The sequence below is a fragment of the Cnephaeus nilssonii genome (genome assembly GCF_951640355.1).
Source record: "Cnephaeus nilssonii genome assembly, chromosome: 3".
NCBI classification, from domain to species: Eukaryota; Metazoa; Chordata; class Mammalia; order Chiroptera; family Vespertilionidae; genus Cnephaeus; species Cnephaeus nilssonii.
The window spans coordinates 75,712,809-75,732,579 of record NC_137074.1 but is presented as its reverse complement, the minus strand read 5'-3'; the positions used below and the strand labels follow the sequence as shown (position 1 = coordinate 75,732,579).

The 19,771-nt window shown below is 36.9% G+C and overlaps 1 protein-coding gene across 1 annotated transcript in view; it reads left to right on the top strand.

The window, feature by feature from the left end:
* Positions 1–19,771, top strand: part of LOC307097146 (zona pellucida-like domain-containing protein 1) — a gene marked incomplete at both ends in the record, with an annotated part of 42,590 nt that overhangs the window by 9,977 nt on the left and 12,842 nt on the right. The window contains 5 exons of the mRNA XM_079767128.1: positions 5,025–5,245; positions 8,389–8,570; positions 10,438–10,510; positions 15,544–15,641; positions 17,258–17,338. Of these exons, the coding sequence (XP_079623254.1) occupies positions 5,025–5,245; positions 8,389–8,570; positions 10,438–10,510; positions 15,544–15,641; positions 17,258–17,338 (655 nt within the window). The remainder of the gene's footprint in view (positions 1–5,024; positions 5,246–8,388; positions 8,571–10,437; positions 10,511–15,543; positions 15,642–17,257; positions 17,339–19,771) is intronic.

Sequence of the window (19,771 nt, the reverse complement as noted above, 5' to 3'; positions counted from 1 at the left end):
AGATCTACTGAATCAGAATCTGCATTTTAATAAGACTCTAGTAATACATATGCACAGTAACATATAAAAAGTGCCAGTTAGACATGGTACTCATAATGATTTGTTAGCTCTGTGTTACGATATAGCCACGGTGCTTATGTCAGCCTCAGAGGCTGTCATGCACTTGCTTGCTACTAATGACAATATGGATTAACAAATCTATCACTATTAATGGGAAGTGATTTTTTTAAAAAAACAACTCATTAATAATGAGGGAAGATAATTAGTCTCTAAGACTAATGCATTTAAAAAAGGTTAAGTAATTAAACAAATAATGAAAAACCATTATATTCATATTATTTAACGAGTTGAATTTTCTTAATTAGAAGTCAGAATGTACCTGACATTAAGGATTTGAATTTTCATCTAAAACTCTGAAAACAGGAATCATCTCAGGCAGTTGGCAGAATACAGATAGGAAATACGAGCTACAGATGGACAGTCTAGACAAATCCCTATTAATTGTGCACATTTTTTTTGTCTGTGATTCTTAGGACTTAATATTAAAAAGTTAGAAACCATGCATGCTGTTTGTGAAATAATTGAATCAAGTATATTTTAATAAACATTTGCTGAGTATTTCTTAGGCACTCTGGGAAAACTCAGAGCTTTCAATGAGTTCATAATTTAGCAAGAAAGTAAATATTCATTCCTAGATATAATGTAAGCAATATAGTAGACTCACAGCTAAAGTGATGTGGAGAATCATTATGTTCCATCAGGGAAATGAGGAAAAGTCTCATTAAAGGACAATGTAGAAATAATTATTTTGTTCTCAGCCTATTTCTCTTATCTGAACACTCTCTTGGGCAGTTCACCTATTGTTATTGCTTATTATTGACATCTTGAGTATTTGGTGATTCTTAATTTTATATTTTTTACTCTGTTCTATTCTCCAAATATTAGACTCATATTTCCTACTACCTGCTGTATATTTCTGCTTGAATGTCCCATATGTACCCCAACCTCTCAAAAACTGAGCTTATCTTTTTCCTTCCTGTACTCCTTACTTCAGGAAATAATGCACTCAGTCATGAAAGCTAGAAACCTGAGTATCAGTTCGACATTCCTTTCTCTTAATGCCATCTTTTACTCAACTTTTTATAAAATTTACCCAGTTAGAACTATTTTATTTTTTCCCAACAATTCTTTCCAAATGCCTCTATTCTACCAAACATGGTTGTATATAACATGGTATACAGACCTCTATTGTATCATTATCAGGCTGCATTATAATTGTCTGGCTTTCTTCTATCTCCTTTACTCAACCATAATCTCCTTGTAGTAAAGGAATCTTGTTAATGTCTTTATCTTCAGAGTCCAGCACAGAGACTGATACATAATATGTAAACAGTACATACTTTGATTGAATTTGTTGTTGACATGAAGTAGCATGTAGTTTAGATCTTGAAATTAGGAGAACTTATTTAAAGGGGTGGCACTGATTTTGTGTTTTCAACTCCTGTTCCTGTGCAACCCATCCTTTTATTATTATGCACTGACCCCCAAGATTGTTTTTTATACAGAATTTTACATTTTTATATAATTGGTGAAGGAACATTTTGAGCCACTGCGCTAACTACAAGCTGACAGCCCAATTAGGGGGTGTTACCATGTTTGCTTGTATTGCAGAATATGTGTATGTAAATTATTTGAATAATTGCATTGATCTGCACTCTTATTATTCCAGGTAATAATAAAAAATGTTAAAATAAATATTCTGACATTAGTGAAAGGAAATGTTCTCAAACTTAAAAGTATTGACATGAGTTGAAAGTCATTCTGTCTATCACCAGCTAGGAATACTTAGCCTCATTCAGATGCTGTTAGTTTTAAGCCAGTTGAATATGCAATTGTTGAGAAAAAGAACAAAGTTAGATATACTTATTGGATATGTGAATGATATGCTGCAAATATATTGTCAGTAATTATGTCTAAAAGGAAAAGTATAATTAGGTGTTCTAGGAATGGAACTTTATTGTGGATAAAGAAGTAAAGTGATATTTTTAAAAATCTTCATTGTTGAGAGTATTATAGATGTCCCTTCTTTTTCCTCCAAGAATTGGATCCATCCCCTCTTGACTCCCATTTACATGGCAACCATATTCTATGAACTCCTAATCAGAACACCTTTTTATATGTAGATAGATGGTTGACAGTGTGATAGTATATTTAAAATGTAATAATTTTTAAAAATCTGAAACAAATTCATTGCTGATTCATAGATGAAAGGAGTGCAGAACATTTCTCTAATCTGAATTCAATTAAATACTTTATTTTTAAAATTTCTATGAAAAGGTTGGCTTGGATAAAGTATCAAGGAGAAAATGCCATTTTGGCAACATAATGGCACATAAATTCTGTAAGCAGGCCTGCCATCTTAGACGTACTTGGTATCTTTAAGCACAAAACACTAAAAATCCAACATCTAAAGGCATTTATTCATTGATTTTTGTTGTTGTTTAATATTCAAGTATTGTCCCAAGGGGTGTCACAATTCAGGCCAGGGATTGAACAATAAGAAGAAGTCTCAAAAAATTTAATTATTGAGAGCAACTGTTATTCAGTATCTCAAAAAAATTTTACCTGCCTTTGTCAGAAATTGCCCATTGGCAGCTTGAAGTAACTCACCCCCAACTCCAGAGCCTCACAAATGGACAAATTGTGCTGAATGGATGTCTTTAGTATCTACAATCAGAAAAAAATGGGTTCCTTGGAAGAGGCAGTGAAAAGTCTTTAGAAAACTGGGTTAGGATGGATTTGAACAGATCTCTTTTCTTACACTGCAAAATGCCTTTAGTTTGTTGTCATATCTCCATGTGGGATCAGCCTGTAGCAAATTCAGTTCCATTGCAGGGGCTACACCTCTTCAGTGATAAAGCAGAAAAGAGAAGGGAGCTCTAGATCTGGACAAAGTAATCACCGCCATTTGTAAAGCTATTGTAAACATCAATGAATTCCTCTGAAGCAAAGGTGATAAAACTCAAGTCTTCAGTTGGTTTAAGCTAAGAAGAATGATATTTCTCTTTTGTAACATTTAATGATATGTATTCACTTCGATACATTTATGACATGCCAAATAATGCAATGATGCTTGCTCTCTATTTCCCTGGGCATAAAGAGTTCCTAGTGAACCCTCTAATAGCTGAGGATTTGATGTGACATTCAGGTAGACATTGCGTTATTTTACAGAGACCGTTTTCTACATAAAGGTTTCTGGTGATCTTGCCTGCACGTTTGCCACTTGCTCTCATTCTCTGCCATTTCTTCCTTTGCATTTTAAATCCTAATGAAAACTGAACTCTCCAGCTCCAACCAGAGCCTATTGCACACTTGTGTCATTATTGACACTGTCCCCTCCATGTTACACATTTTTCACTCTGTGCAGCTAACTCCTATTGATACGTCAAAATTCATCTCAATGCCATCTTCTCTAGGAGGCCGCTTCTAACCAGTGGGTCTGGGTGAAGCTCACTTTCTATGCCACCCCACCTCTCTGCCCAGTCCTTCTGATACTGTGGGTCACGTCTATCTCCCCTTATGGACTGTGATCCACTTGAGAACAAGGACCACTGCTTTGTAAATCCTCAGCGTGGTCTATGGTTCCAGCACTGTATGTAATTGATTAATTAACTCATTGAACACTCACTGGAGCACATTGATGAATATCATAGCTTCCTGCTTTCCAGGACTTTCAGTTTAATGAAAAGACAAATATATAATACATATATGACTCTAAGGCAACATAACAGCTTACAACAGAGTGAAATAAATTAGATTGGAAATCATGGATGTCTTTGGGAAAAGGACAATGAAATCTGATCTGAAGGAAGAATAGGAGTTTCTCAGACAAAGGCTGGGGGGAGGAGGAGGATCTCAAGCAGAGGATAGAGCACATACTGAAGGCCTTGTGTATAAAACCTATAGTAGGGCTAGTAGGGCTTTGAAAAGGCTTGATGTAGGTTATCAAGGAATACTTCACATACAATACCATACAGTTCTCAGGGTACATCTTGAAATTTAACATGAACATATGCTCATGCAATCTCTACCCAGATTAAGATAGAGAACATTTTCATCACCCCTTAAATTTATTCTTGTTTCTTCTATTCTAGGCAGCTCCATTCCAGGAGGTAACCACTATTCTGGCTTCTATCAGTCTTAGTAATGCTTTTAAAGAATTGAGAGAAGTTCAGTGAAACAAATGTAGGGACCAAGGGGGATAGTAAAGAGCGGGGAATGCAGAGGAGGGTGGGCGGCAGAGTATAAGATCACAGAGAGGCTTGAGGACCAGGTTCAAGATGTGTACTTTTGACCCAAGTCAGTAAGCTATGGAAGATCTGAGCAAAGAGGTGAGATGATTGGATTCATGTATTAATGGCTGTGTTAATGAGAGGGGTTAAGAGTGGAAATAAAGGGACCAGCTAGGGAGTTAATATAGTATTCCAGGGGGTAAGGTAATGGTAGTAAAGGCCAAGGAATATCCTGAGGATGGAGAAATATCAATAGATTGAAGATACATTTTGAAGTTAGTAGGCATTTTTGGCTTAGGATGGATTTTAACTATTTCTTCCTTATGATGGGAACATACATCAGGTGGTGAGCCTCACTACTCTAGACAGGAGATCTGAATAATTCAGTTACTTTAGTTCTGAATTTCCTCAGTAACCTGATTTTTTTTCTACTAAATTCTCTAATCATTTGATAATACCCAACCAACATTTAACACACATCTACTATGAGGAAAACAGAGATAAACTAATCCTATACCTAAAGATCACTCCCTGAATAACTAAATCAGGATTGTTTTTCCTGGCTCCTTTTCTTCTATACCTTTCACTTTGGATTATGGTGTATTCAAATACAGGAATGAGTTAAACAGATTGAGAGGGCAGATAAATATGTCAGGGGATGTTAAAGTCATTCTTATATCCTCTCCTGTGTTTTTATGACTTATATTTGTTTTTTATGTATTTTAATTTCAGCTGAAAGAGACATCAGTGTCTACTGTGGGGTGCAGGCCATTACAATGAAGATTAATTTTTGCACAGTACTTTTCTCCGGTTATTCTGAAACCGATCTTGCCCTGAATGGAAGGCATGGGGATTCCCACTGCAGGGGGTTCATCAATAACAACACCTTTCCTGCTGTGGTTATTTTCATCATCAATCTCAGCACCTTGGAGGGCTGTGGCAATAACTTAGTGGTAAGATTCGTGTAAAATAGTGTGCTGGGTTTGAGGTCATAACTGAAAAAAAAAAAATCCCTTTCCATGAAATAACCAGAAGTTCAATCTATCTTTCAAGAGAAAATTCCAATAAAACTGAACAAATCACTTTCCTTTGCCTGCTTGAGGCTTCTGCTCCCAAACATACAATTTTATTTTTCAAAAATGGTTTTCTTTATTGTAGCCGGGCAGTTGAGGGGCCTGAGATGGGCTGTGCTACTCTAAGCAACATTATTTTGTGTGAATGACATTGATGAATATTTCTCTCCAGTTTGTCATTAGCTACATTCCTCATGCTTTTTATGGAAGCATCTTATCATAGAGAAATTATTTGTTCCAGTGAATTTGGCAATGAATCCCTTAGCCTATTGCTTCTTAGTGACCTCATTCAGAAAGAAAGATGAAGTATAGAAGGGAATTTTTAGAATTGTCTAGGTTTTTTGTTTAACATTGAATAATTCACACCAATGTTTTGTAAAAGAGGGCTGTCAGCATATCCAGTGTGAAATTCTTCATTGTGTGAGGCTGTCCTTTGAATTTCATAATGCTTATCATTCCCAATCGTACCCATGAAATCCCAGTAGCACTCTTTCTAGTCATTGAGAATATCAAAACATCACTTCAAATATCTCCACCCAGAATAAGAACTACTAGTATGAGTCTATGCTGTCCCTTTACTTATTCATGCATTGAACACCAAAAATAGAATTGAATAAACCATTGACTCTCCTGGGAATTAAAATTAATTGAAGTAAAAATGTTATGATCTGGGGAGAGTTACACTGAGATTCATTTTGTACTGTTTTTTTCATTTTGCTTATTTAAATACAATATTATTTGTTGGAGAGTGGGAATTTTTGAGCATGCTTCCAGAGAGGCCGTGGACTGTGCCCCATATAGAATTGTCAGTGCTGACACCAGGCCAGGCCTTGAGATATGGTCTCATGGCCCCTTCACAGCACGTAGGCCTTCTTTCACAGAACACTGTCAGCTTTCTGAAGAATAGGATGACCCTGTGAATAACATGGTCGTCATTGGCATGATTCTGACGTTGCTTGGGAAAAACTGTTTTGTCTTGGGTTACTTGTTCTGCAAAAACCGGATGTGGTTAACGTGCTTAAAAGCGGTCCTACACAAAGGGTGGCTGCTGCTCTCTGGACTCCCTGCGTGGAGAATGGCAGAGCAGTCTCCCAGCTAGTCACTTGGCCCGGCTGGCCGGCTAATGAAGGCTCCCTAAATTTTAATTTGGTCTGGGCTCCAGTGGTCATTCACTCGCATCCACTCCACAACATTATTGATAAGTCCTAGCAAAGACAAAAGTGAACTATGATGAGCAAGGTCACTTAGCCTAGTGAAGAAAGAAAAATTGGCTTTTCCTCTTCATAAATTATTGTTTGGGATTATGGGGGAGGCTTGCTTATTCTGAGGGCAGAGTTTCTAAGATTTGGTGAGAGAGAACTATAGGAAAAAGAGAGTCCTTTATCTCCTCCCAGGGTCGGCTAGAATATTGTGCCCATGACCATCCTAATCCCACAGCTTGAGTATTGTTGACTCTTTATTAAAAACATTTATTCATCTCTCTGAGTTGTGTGCAGAGAGGTTATGAAGTGGCCTAAGGGGCAATGGTTCAGGTTGATTATTACATGTCTGTTTCCTGGTGGAGAGAGCAAGTCCATGTGGAGAGCCCCAGCCATTGCTCTCCCCCCACCACACCCCAAGGCTTTCCTTCACTAACCTTTCTTCTCTGGATTAGTCTTGCACTGCTGCCTACAAAACAATTCAGGTGAAATTCCAGGCAAAGCATGTGTGTGTATTTCACAGAAAGAACTGGTATGTTTAGTGAGGGGTCAGAGGAATGGTGAGAGGAGAGGAAAATCTGCTTGTTTTCTGATTTGTCTTTAATGTCACCAGTGTTGGAGTCTATTCCAAAGATAATCCTTCATGGAAAAAATTAAGTAGACTAGTTATTACTTGAATTTGAATCAAAGTGTTCATAATGATTCTGGCTCTGTTCATGAATTATTAGCGCATTAGCTTTGCCCATGTGCTCCTAGGTTCATGTATACCTAAATTTTATTCTGTTGTCCAAAATTAACTATTACAGGTTTCCATAATATCTGCTAAAAATATTTATTGAGTGTCATATAGATATTTGACATAGTGAAAGAGGCTGCATTCCTCTATGGTATTATGAAGGTCAAGAGCATTACCTTATTAAGATTATTTTTAATATGGTATGGTAGTTCTTAAATTTTAATGGGATTGGAAAATACAGTGAAAGCTCATAAGTTCCAGGAAAATACACACATGGACTATACTTTTAGGGGTTCGTGATCCCCCTGAAACCCATGTATGAACTATTGCCCTGGAAGGAGATAGAATCTGTATGTCTCACAGAGGAAGACTGGCTGAGAAGATCAACTCTTAGAACATTTGTGACCTTAAATCATTTCTTTAGAATTTATCCTGGAGGCCCCAAGATGCCGGCCTCACTGTGCTATTCCAAAGATGTGAAGGTGAACAAGGGGGTGTCACTATGGCTGAGCAGACTGCCAAGTCAGGAGGCTGCTCATGCACTGTGGCCACTCCTATGATGGAGATAGACATTGCATGTGCAGGGGCGGGAGGGTGTCAGAAGATTCCTAAGGAAGATGAGATGCAAGGCAGGAGTAGCATACGTCATGGTGAAGTGGGGAAAGAGGAGGCAGCGGAGTCCGCACAAAGCCCTGAGCAATAAGGGCCTATGGGGCTGGGGCATTATTATTAACCAAGAGTGGGAGCCTGGGAATATGAAGGTAAAGTGGAAAAAAGATCAGATTAATAGGAATCTTTTAAACCATGCCACAGAATTTGGAATTGTCATGAACATTTTCAAGATTTTCAATTACTTGTTATAGCACTATGAACATATAATCTATTTTTTATTTATGAACTGCCTTTGGTAAATATAAAGTTTCATTTAGTTCAGACACATATAATCACTTCAAGATAGCATTATGTTTGTTTAATTTTCAATCATGATATATTATAGTTGAAAGAGACCCTAATAATGATCTGGTCTAATGTTTTATTTTGCACATGAAATGCTGTGATTTATACATAGCTATTTACCATCCCAACAGGTATCCACAGTCCCTGGAGTCAGTGCTTATGGAAACACAACTTCAGTACAAATAGGAAACATTTCAGGATACATCGATACTCCAGATCCACCAACAATCATCAGCTATCTACCCGGGCTTCTTTACAAATTTAGTTGTAGTTATCCATTGGAATACCTGGTTAATAATACACAGCTTGCTTCGTAAGTTCCATTTTATTCTTGGTGTCTCATAGAATAAAGACTCTTGGTGACTTGGTGACTTTTTATATTTGAGTCATTTCTAATTCTTAAAGGAATTATAAAGATTTATAAGAATTTATTTAGAAGAATTTGTTGAAAGTAGCCAAACTAATGTAATGGAAAACCTATTAGGTCTTATCTATCTATCATCTATCTAAATTGTATGGTCCATATCAAAAGCTCAAGCAATAAAATATATATTATATTTTTATATACTTATTATATATATTTCCCTCCAAATTAAACCTCAAACTAATCCGGTGTCTGCCTCAGGTTCTCTTTGCACCCTTCAAAATAGCCCAAGAACCTAAGAACTCTGGGTACTTGTGCAGTTCAGAAGGACCTGTCATATTTCCTGTGTGTAGAACATTCAGTGACTACCTTGTTGGGTTTGTATGGCTTCAGTCTCTGCCATATGCTCATTGTTGTATTCTGCTGTCTCAGAATCTGAGGTGTCACCTGCCCAGATGCTGATGATTGGCAAAGAAAGGTGGCATGGCCCAGAGCCAAAGAGCTCTAGCCATAGACTGAGTTCATAGCCTTTGTTTATAGTTATGTATCCATTCATTTTTCCAAAAACACATATTTCAAGACAGGGTTATATACACATCCTGTATAATAAAAGCCTAATATGCTAAGTGTCTGGCCGTCTTGTCATCTGTTCAACCAATCAAAGTGTAATATGCTAATGATATGCTAAGACCACTCAACTGCTTGCTATGATGTGCACTGACCACCAGGGGGCAGACAGTTGACCAATTGACTAGTTGCTATGACGTGCATTGACCACCAGGGGGCAGATGCTCCAATCAGTAGGTTAGCTTGCTGCTGGGGTCTGGCCGATCAGGACTGAGTGAGAGGAGCAGTACACACCCTGGAGCCCTCTCATGGTCTCTCCCCAGCTGGCCAACCTCCCGCATCCCTCCCCAGCCCCGATCGTGCACCAGTGAGGTTCTTTGGCCTGGCCTGTGGGATCGGGCCAAAACCAGCTCTCCGACATTCCCTGAGGGGTCCTGGATTGTGAATTCGTGGACAGGGCCTCTAGTTACAAAATTAGCATGTAAATTTGTCAAGTAACTTTGACAAAATGGGGTGTTCTATAGGAAACCTTCCCTCTCCAATTCCAGGGTTTGCTATCACAAAGGTATAGTTATTGTTTAATCTTAGTTACAAGGGAATGTGAAGAACACATTTTGCTTCAGATAAAAAACATTCATAGCTGATTTTAATGGCATAATAATGTTAAATATTTTGGTCAAAAACAAGTTTTTAATATGGAAAACAGGACAAGAAGGGCCTTGAGTCTAACAGAAACAGGTGTAGAGAAAAGCAGGTCTTACTCTGCCCATACTCTATCTCCACACTAAACATACCTGAGTTCCACTGTGTATGGACATTCATTCAAATATTTAATAAATATTTATTATACACCAATATGTACCATGCCATCTTCAAGTAGTGAACAAAGTAAAACAAAATTCCTGATCTCATGAAACTTCTAATAGAATTGATGAAAATATATGTGCATCAGATTCAAATTCTGCAAAAAGTCTCATATAGGTAATGCAAAATGGAGGGAAAGATGCTTTTATAAATAAAAAAATATATATAAAGAACAGTTTGTCTTTACTTTTGGCTGTTCTTGCCTTTTTATTATCTATCTCTAGTGATTTAAACCATATGCCCATTCCATCCAGGCCTTACTTAAAAATATGTCAGGCCTACTTAAGGATTTTAGTGCCTTAAATCTAACATTAAGGTATAGCTGGAACTTTTAGTTTGAAATTCCATCAATGTGTTGTGTGTTTTTCCCCTAACTCTATTTTAGGTCCTCAGCTGCTATTTCTGTGAGAGAGAACAATGGTACATTTGTCAGCACTTTGAACCTGCTCCTTTATAATGTAAGTTGATGGGTGAAGGATGCTATTTTCTCTCCCACTGTTCTGAGGAACCATTTTCGCAAATGTATTTTATATAAAAATCTACTTAAAGCCACGTTAACTTTGTTATCCTTTGGTACATTTATTCATCTTTCCTACCATTTTTATATATCTTGGTGATAAAGGTGTAATAAAAATTTATTATTTCCTAAAAGTTAATAAATGACTTAAATTTATTTCATAAATGTGATTCTGCACAGTTATTCTAAGTGTCTCTCTACTTTTAAGTGTATATGTTTATTTACGTGTGTGTGTGTGTGTGTGTGTGTGTGTGTGTGTGTAGCCACAGTCAGGGTCAAGATTTGAAGAATAATAAATTTGTATTAAAAAGTTAAGAAAAATCCAAATGACACTTCTCTTGAAGGCATGCTTGGTTATGAATGTGTTAATATCTTTAACATGGCTTTTGATTGATGTCAATTCTGTCACATTTGAAATAATTTGGGTTGACTACATAATATTACCTAAATGTTCATCATGTAAATATCAACAGTGGCAGAAAAATATGAAAAGTACATGGATTTCTATTTATAACTCTAACATTAATCCTTTAAATGATATTTTCATGTTGATTAAAAAAAATTATTCATACATTTTAAATGCCTGATTTAAATATCAATTTTTCAATCTATCAACCAACATTTCTGTAAATTATGAATCTGATTTTTACATTATTATTCATGTCATCATGGCACTGAGTTATAATTCACACAACTGATTTAAAAGTCAGTGCTTTATACTTTGAATATAATGAGCTATAAATATTGTAGTAGGACATTTTCCAAAGGCATTTTAAAAAATCATGTTTATAAGTTTGTAGTCTGACACCACAGAGTTCTAAACAACAAATTAAAATCTATTGGAAAGAAGATTGCTTTTGTTGGTATGATTTTCTGTCATTTCTAAACTTTCTTGTGTAAGTGGTTGCTAAGTTACTTGGTTCTATAATTTCAGCAAATATGTGCCAATATCCATTCCCAATATGACCAAATGTTTATTATTATTGTGAACAATATTTTAATTTGAAGTTTCTATTTGATGACTGGTGTGGACTCACTATTATTTGTTATAATTGAGTGAAACAAGAATGATAATTTCTGATCTTAAAAAAAGTGAAAAATATATCCACATGGCATTTTATAATCATACTAGGGGCCCAGTGCATGAATTTGTGCACCTTGAAAGAAACTGTGGGCTGCAAGGCTGCAGTGGGCACAGGGGCGGGTCTCAGCCCATCCTCTGTGCCCTGTTCCAGTCCCTCTTGCCTCGGCCTCCGGCAGCCCCGCTCCCACTGCTGCTGTTCCCAAGTGCTGATGGACCAGCCCCCTGACACCCACTGACAGTGCGGAGCGATTGGGGCCAGTGCCAGTAGCGGGTGCGAGCAGGGCTGGCGCCATCAGTAGGTGCTAGTGGCAGCTGCCAGCTCCAATAGCCCCTCAGGAGCAGGAGGAGGGGGAGAAGCCCTCAGGGGCGTCTGGGGCCAGCAGCCACTGCTTGCACCTGCTGATGGTGCTGAGAGAGCAGGGCTGGTGCTGGGCACCGGCAGCAGGTGCAAGCAGTGGCTCCAGTGCTGGCAGCAGGTGCAAGGAGGGCTGGTGCTGGCAGCAGGTGCAAGCGCCATGTGGGACCGCGGCATGCAGGAGTAAAGAATTTTCAGTAACTACCAGAGGCTCGCCCCCATTAACAGCGACCAGCATCCCGCCTTGGTCTGGCGCCCCCTGCTCACCTGCTCCACCATCCTGCTGCTGCTGACACCAGCCATGTTCCACACGTGCCCCCTGGTGGTCAGCGCACATCATAGCGACCAGTTGTTCAGTTGTTCCATTGTTCAGTGTATTTGCACATTACCCTTTTATTATATAGCATATTCTGTGAAATTAAACTATTTTCTCATTGGAAAATCAAAATTTAGACATGATAATTTGAGGAAAACTACTGTTAAAGCCTTCCCTTTATTATTAGAAATAATGTAATAGTACCATTGCTAACCAGACATAATTCTTCAGAGAGTTTCTATAATCTTAATGCTAAACAAAAGCCTATAATTTAATGATAACCTTAAGATTTTAATTCCATGGTAAAAGGTAATGAATTGTTGGATATCAGACTATCAGTGAAATAGGTAGTGCCAGAATACTTCTCATGTTTAATCAGTTTGCAATAAAAATATTACTAATGGTTGAATTAAAAATTAAATTGAATTTTAAATTCATTTAATAACCAGTTATTTAATAGAGTTCAACCATTTCCCCAAAAAAACTTGTATTTTATTTTTTATTTTTATTAACAGACTTTATTTTAAGAGCAGTTTTAGGTTTATAGATAAATTGACCTGCAAGTACAAAGAATCCCCACAGATCTCCACTGTCTGCAGCCAACTTCTATTATTTTGGGATATGCTTGTCACAGTTGATAAAGCAATATTGATATAGTATTAATTGCAGTCCATAGTTTACATTTATGTTCACTCTTAATGTTCTATATTCTGTGGGTTTTGACAAATATCTTTGACATGTGTCCACCTTTACACAAGAGTTTCACTGCCCTAAATTACTTAAAAAAAACACATGGGACCATAATAATATTTTTCCAAGTTATAAGACATCAAAAAGTTAGTAATTTGTAATAGAAATATGTTTTAGTATACTTTCACTAATTAATCCCAAGTCATATTTATTACTTGTTGGAAACACTAACATATAGCTACCCAAATGTGATTGTATTATAGCACTTCAAATTAAATATTATTTTAAAACCATGAGGAGCCCTATCTTCCTATTTCACATTCAGGCTCTTATTTCTAACCTTTAGGAATGATGAAAAGTTGCATTATATACTTACTACTCTTATTCTCTGTTTAGTCATTTGGAGAGGAAATTTATGCTTACCCAATTGGGATTCAGTGCAATTTTTATTTCTATGTGTTCTTGGATTCAGTAAATATTAGTTAGAAAAATTTATTTATAAAAAGTAATGACTATATGGACTATCATATTTTCATATACGTGACTTTGAATTGAAATGTGGCTTTATTTCTGTGCAATATAAGTATATCGTTTTCTCCTCTGCAAAAATAGAAAGTAAGAGTGATCTTGTGAATTTAAATTGTACCTAAATATTAGGTGTCTTCTGAGCAGATACAAAAACTGTAAATCTGAAATAGTGGATGTTTTTAAAAGTTGAAGAAAAAAATCTAAAATAAATGTAATTTATTTTAGAGACAATATTGTACTGACAAGAGTAAAGGCAACTATCCAAAATAGAGAACTATCTCTTAGAAGCAATTTTAGGAGGAAAAAATGTGATTATTCATGGTTAAACGACATTATTTGCAAATGACTTTGCAGTATAATATTTGTAAAGAAGTAAGTTTCTTCTGGACAACAGTGATGCAAATATAAGAGAAAAATGCTGGATAGTTAGAGAAAAATTACTTGAAAGTTGGAAAAGGGAGGGTTTAGGGTTTGGCCAGTGACAAGGGCTGTGAAAGAATTCACAACTGAAAGAACAGATGTAGAGAGAAAGTTTATTTTACTTTCCAGGAGAGGAAAGGGCCAAGTATTGCTAGTCAATACAGCGCAGGGAAGAGAGGGTGGCCTACTCTTTCAGGCAGTGGCTATTACTAAGCGACAAGGAAGGAAGGGGGATTCTGTTGAAGTTGAGCAGATACCAGGGGTTGTCTTGAAAAGTTACCATTTGTTTGCTTTCTAGGAGATAGTTCCACAGATTTCCTAGGGAGGGTATTTCTCCCAAACCTGTAAAGTATTTCTCCCAAACCTGTAAAACAAGCTTAGAGAAAAAGTTATAAATAATTTAAAAGAGGTTTGTTTAAAGGGGAGGAGAGTAGGGGAACTTTCGACTAACTAGAGATAGAGACTCCTTAGTGTGAATTATCCTTGAGTTGTGGAAACATCAGGGAGGAGGGGGATGCAAGAATGTAGCCTTGAGAGTAGCTTATCTTGTAGTACAGTATGAACAGAGGAGCTAACAATCTTGGGGTTTAATTACCAGGTGTTTTTCATAAATTGTAGAAGGCCACAGCAAAGAAAAGAAAAGGTCTTTTTCTGTCCTTACAGGGAGCCAGAAAGATAATTAAATAAAAATACTACCTATCTGAAATGGCTAGAGGAGCTATTATCATTTATCACAGAAATAAATAAGTACAGCATATAATCTCTCATTTATCTAGCTTATTTGGGAATGAAATATTCCACATGATTGCAACTTTTTAAAAAGTTAAACATACAAACTATTACTGTTTTAATTTTAAAAATTCAAAATCTGTTGCTTTTTTCCAGCCTTTTAAAACATATGCTCTGTATTTTGTCTTGCTTGCTTGATAACTTTGAGATTTCATAATGAATATTTAAAAATTATTTTTGCTACAAAATAACAATATCTTCAGAGTTACTGAATTTGGGAGAAACAATTTACCTCCAGACTAAATGATTTGACAGTTTACAACTCTATGGCATGCATTTTGACAACTTGGGAGAACATGTTGGTCTCTTTTTTTGGTTTTCTATTAAATTTGGTAATTTGAAATTGCCAGAATAGTGATTTTGGGTAAAAACTTTCCAGTGTATAAAGACATTCAATTCTCATGGCAAAGGGCTTAAACTAAAGCAGGTATAATTTAAATAAACTTTTTAAATAAATGAAATATTAGTTTAAGTAAGCTGAATATTGACAATTGAATATGAAACAAACAAAACATTAACCACTGACTAACAGTTAATTATAATTTAAATTCACTTACCATCATATATTGTAAACTAGGGAAAAAAGATTTATGCATGGAAAAGAATTTGTTACTTGCATATGGTTTAGGACAGTTTTGACGAGAACTAGAAGATTAACTAGGTCCTTTTTGGAGTCGGTTTGATAGATTTACATTGATTTGTCCCCTTTTGGATGACATTACTGTTTTAAATGGTAAATATGCTGTAGTTGGCAAGGCAATAATGTATTGTTTATTTTTTTTTCATCATTAGGATTCAACCTACAGTCAACAGTTAATTATCCCGAGTATAGGATTGCCTTTAAAAACCAAAGTATTTGCAGCTGTGCAAGCCACTAATCTGGATGGCAGGTACTTTCACACTCTTATCTTTTGTTGGTTAAAACATTTTTGCTGCCTAAAACCTCATGAATCACAAAGTTAGCTCATTCCTTTCAATTTCAAAAATACTGTCATTGCCACAATGTTTAATCATGCTAATAAACAGAAATAACAAATTACAAAGATTAAGGGGTAACACTCATTTTTATGTCATTAATTGGAAAAATAGCAAGTCTTCCTATAAAGAAGGAGAGGTAGTGACTGGAAGAGGGCATGGGAAATCTTCTGAGATGCCAGAATGTTCTGTTGTTTTTTCTCCTGAAAGATGATTAATCAGATGCTATCATTTTGTGAAAACTGATGATTTGTGTGCTTTTCTATTTGTATGCTACTATTCAATAAAAAAGGTTTATTAAAAAATCAAAGAACTCTCTTCACAAGAATCTTCACCAAATTTGTATAAAACAATCCTCAGAAACATCTCTGTAAAGAAAAACCACCAAAAAAAAAAATCATTCCATTTCCATATGATACTTAGAAAATTTAGAATGATCAAAATGGAAAGAATTCAAACGCTAAAGATCCAGTCCTGTCCTATAAAAATTTAATATGTAATGGCTTATTTTGGGTTTCTCACATATTATTACTTAAACTTTGTATCCTGAAGAGATACTCTAGAAATTTGGTTCTACTTTAGCTTCTTTCTCTCTCTCTCTGTCTTCTTTTATTGGCATTCAATTCCCATGGACTAGTAATTATTATAACACCAGAGTAGAAATTAAGTAATGTATAAATGTACACATAGTCTGGCCTTGTGGAGGAAGGCTGTGTCTTTGCCTCATGACTTTCTTCTACCCACCACCACTGATTCTGGCATAATGTAGAGTGTGTAATTTACACACCAAACTCCTTTGCTGTATGTGGTATTATAATATTCTTGTCATCTGTTAGAGACAGTAACTTTTGGAAACAAACTGTAGGAATCCCTTTCCACGTCCCATGTGGTCCAGGGTTCCGGTTCAGGGTTCGAGTTCTGGAGAAGGGCCGCACACAAATGAAAGGAGACTTGAAGAAATTCAATTTGGCGATATGGGGGGCCAGGCGGTAGTCCAACTCTAGTGGGAGAACTACTCACTGCTCTGGCCCTGCCATCCCTTTTATTGAGGCTTTGGGGAAAACATCTTAGCCAGGATAAACAGAAATTTACATGGGAAAAACAAAGGTGGAGGCTGCTTCAGCTAACAATGTCTCAACTAAAGGGTGAGTGGTTAGAGCAATTAAGGTTGTTGACCAGCCTTCCTGGCTTCCTGTCAACATCTCTCTTTTAGTGAAACTGATTTGTTTCCGGCAACAAACTACCATTGTTCACAGTGAACTTAGAAGCATCTATGCAGCTCACTTTTGGGTTTTGTTTCCTCAGGCTTTGACCATTCAGTTGCCTTGTACAGACATCCATTTGATGTAGGATGGCAACTTATTACAGATTTTAAAACACCTTTGAGTTTAGGAGAACGTCTTAATCAATAAGAATGTTCTGCAAATAACTAATAAAAAACTATATTTCATGGGGTAAGACAGTTGTCAATATTTACTTGCCTTACCCAAAAGGAGTCGTGACTCTGGATTTTGTTTGCCTCTTCCTGCAGATGGAATGTCTTAATGGATTATTGCTACACAACCCCATCAGGGAATCCAAATGATGATATTCGGTACGATCTCTTCCTTAGGTAGGTGTCTAAGCCCTGCACTGATAGCAAAAACTAAATTGTAGGTAATTGAATTGGAAAATACAAGCCATTGATACACATTATAGGGCACTTTTATAGTTTTCAAATGTAAAGTTTTACATTTTGAACTTTTATTCCTTATAAAGCTGTAAGTATAAGAGTTGAGACCCATTTTCAACAGGAAATGCTGATAAGGCTATTGTTGAATGAGAGTTGCAAGTAAGTTAGGTTCATCAAAGATGTTTTATTCATGTTTAGGATATATGGGAATATTTCACTGTCTTGGCAAAAGCATGGCTAGGCTACTATTGTCAATAAGAGAAAGGCAGTGGGAGGGTACTATTTATTCACAGCTAGACTTGACTCTTCCCAAGTTAAAAGGAGAGTAAACTTAAAGTAATGGTCTAGATAATTTAGACCCCAAAATGCTTTTCTCCATTTATCAGTATTTAATATGAAAGTATAAAATAGCCTCCTATTCATTTTTTTATTAGAGCCAGTAACTTCAACTTCATTCTCCAATAGACAGTGATAGAGTGAATGTAATCTAAATTTGGGGAAAGGGGACATTGATCATAAAAACATTCAATCATCTCAGTTCCCTTTCAGCATTTTTATCTGATAGCAGAACAGACTTGAGAGTCAAGCAATGGCTTCTAATCATCCTTATAAAATGCAGTTGGCTCAGATCACTGCTGCTAATTGACACACGATGGGAGTAATATGATGAGAAACCAAAAGAATTTGTTTTATTGGCTAATCAAGGTGAAGATGATGTTCAGAGGTCAAACTGATACTCATATTGTATTGCTGGAAGTGTTAATTTGGGCAATATTTTTGAGAAAAGTTATCAAAAGCCTTAAAAGATTTCGTGTTTTTTGACTCTATGTTTACAAATTGGGAAGCATATTCTAAAATATTGATAATTTTCTGGTATATCAGTGCTATTTAAAATGGTAAACATGGGAAAAAACTGGATGTTCAGCAATGAGGAAATGGCTAGGTGAATTACGGAGAACCAGTAAATTGAGAGCTCACCCAGGCACTGCAATCATATAATTATTTATAAAATAGAAAAAAAAAATGATAGGTTGTATTTTACTTTCTCCCTTTCCATCTTCTCAGTGTTTCTATACTTGAAATATATAGTTCTTATAATTTAAATGTAATAACTATAAAGTGAAAGAATCATATCTGATTATATGTACAGCTAACCTCATTTATGTTATATATGATAGAAAAGACTGTAAGGTAATACATAAAATGGTTCACAGAGATTACTAATGCATGATGAAACTGTGGATAATTTTGTTTTGACATTTTTCTTTTTCCAAAATGTCTATAATGATCACAAATTGCCAATGTGGAATACAATTATCAAACTTCTATCTGGTATTACCCTGGCTTCAGCTTAGTTTTCAGTCTTTTCAGTTTTCTTGTTGGAAACTATAGAAGAGTGAAATGTGTAACTAAAAGAAGTCTCCAAAATGCCAGTTTCAGTAAAACTAGGAGGAAAAAACGCCCATAGAAAGTCCAAAATATGATAGTGCTAATAAAAGCAGTTAAGATTAAGAGAAAACGGTGGAATATGATCAAGAATAAACTTGAGAAACACAGGGCCGAGAAAACTCAGCTGCACAATTACATTATTAAAAAAAAAATTGCCTGTCATTGTAAAACAGGAGGGTAGCCCATGAATTAGGGAAACCCTTGAGGAAGGTCATTAATATTCTACATTGCCCTATGAGTCCCCAAGGTAAAAACAAAACAAACAAACAGGTCTGGGAAAATCCAACTCTTTCATATATGAACTAGAGGCCTAGTGCACAAAATTTGTGCATGGGGGGATCCCCTTTCCCCAGTCTGCACCCTCTCCAATCCAAGACCCCTCAGGAGATGTCTGACTGCCGGTTTAGGCCCGATCCTAAGGATCGGGCCTAAACTGGCAGTCGGACATCCCTCTCACAATCTGGGACCACTGGCTCCTAACTGCTCACCTGCCTGCCTGCCTGGTCACCCCTTACTGCCCCCCACCAGCCTGGTCGCCCCTCATTGCCCCCCCTGCCAGCCTGGTCACCCCATGCAGCCACTACTCAGTCATTTGGTTGGTCCTCACTAACTCCCCTGCCAGCCTGGTTGCCACATGCAGCCTGCTTGTTGAGTCATTAGGTCATCCCTCACTAACACCCCTGCTGGTCTGGTCGCCCCATGCAGCCTGTTCTGTCATCTGTTTGGTTGTTTCCGTTGCGATGGTCGCTTAGGCTTATATATATATACTAGAGGCCCAGTGCATGTGAATCATGCACCTGGTGCACCAGGGGCCTGGCTGTCTGCCGGTGCCCCAGGCCTTCCGAAAGCCTCCGGCTGCTGCGGAGGCTTTCGAAAGGCCTTGCGCCGGAGCAGACAGCCGGCCAGGTCCCCCGCTTTGGCCTT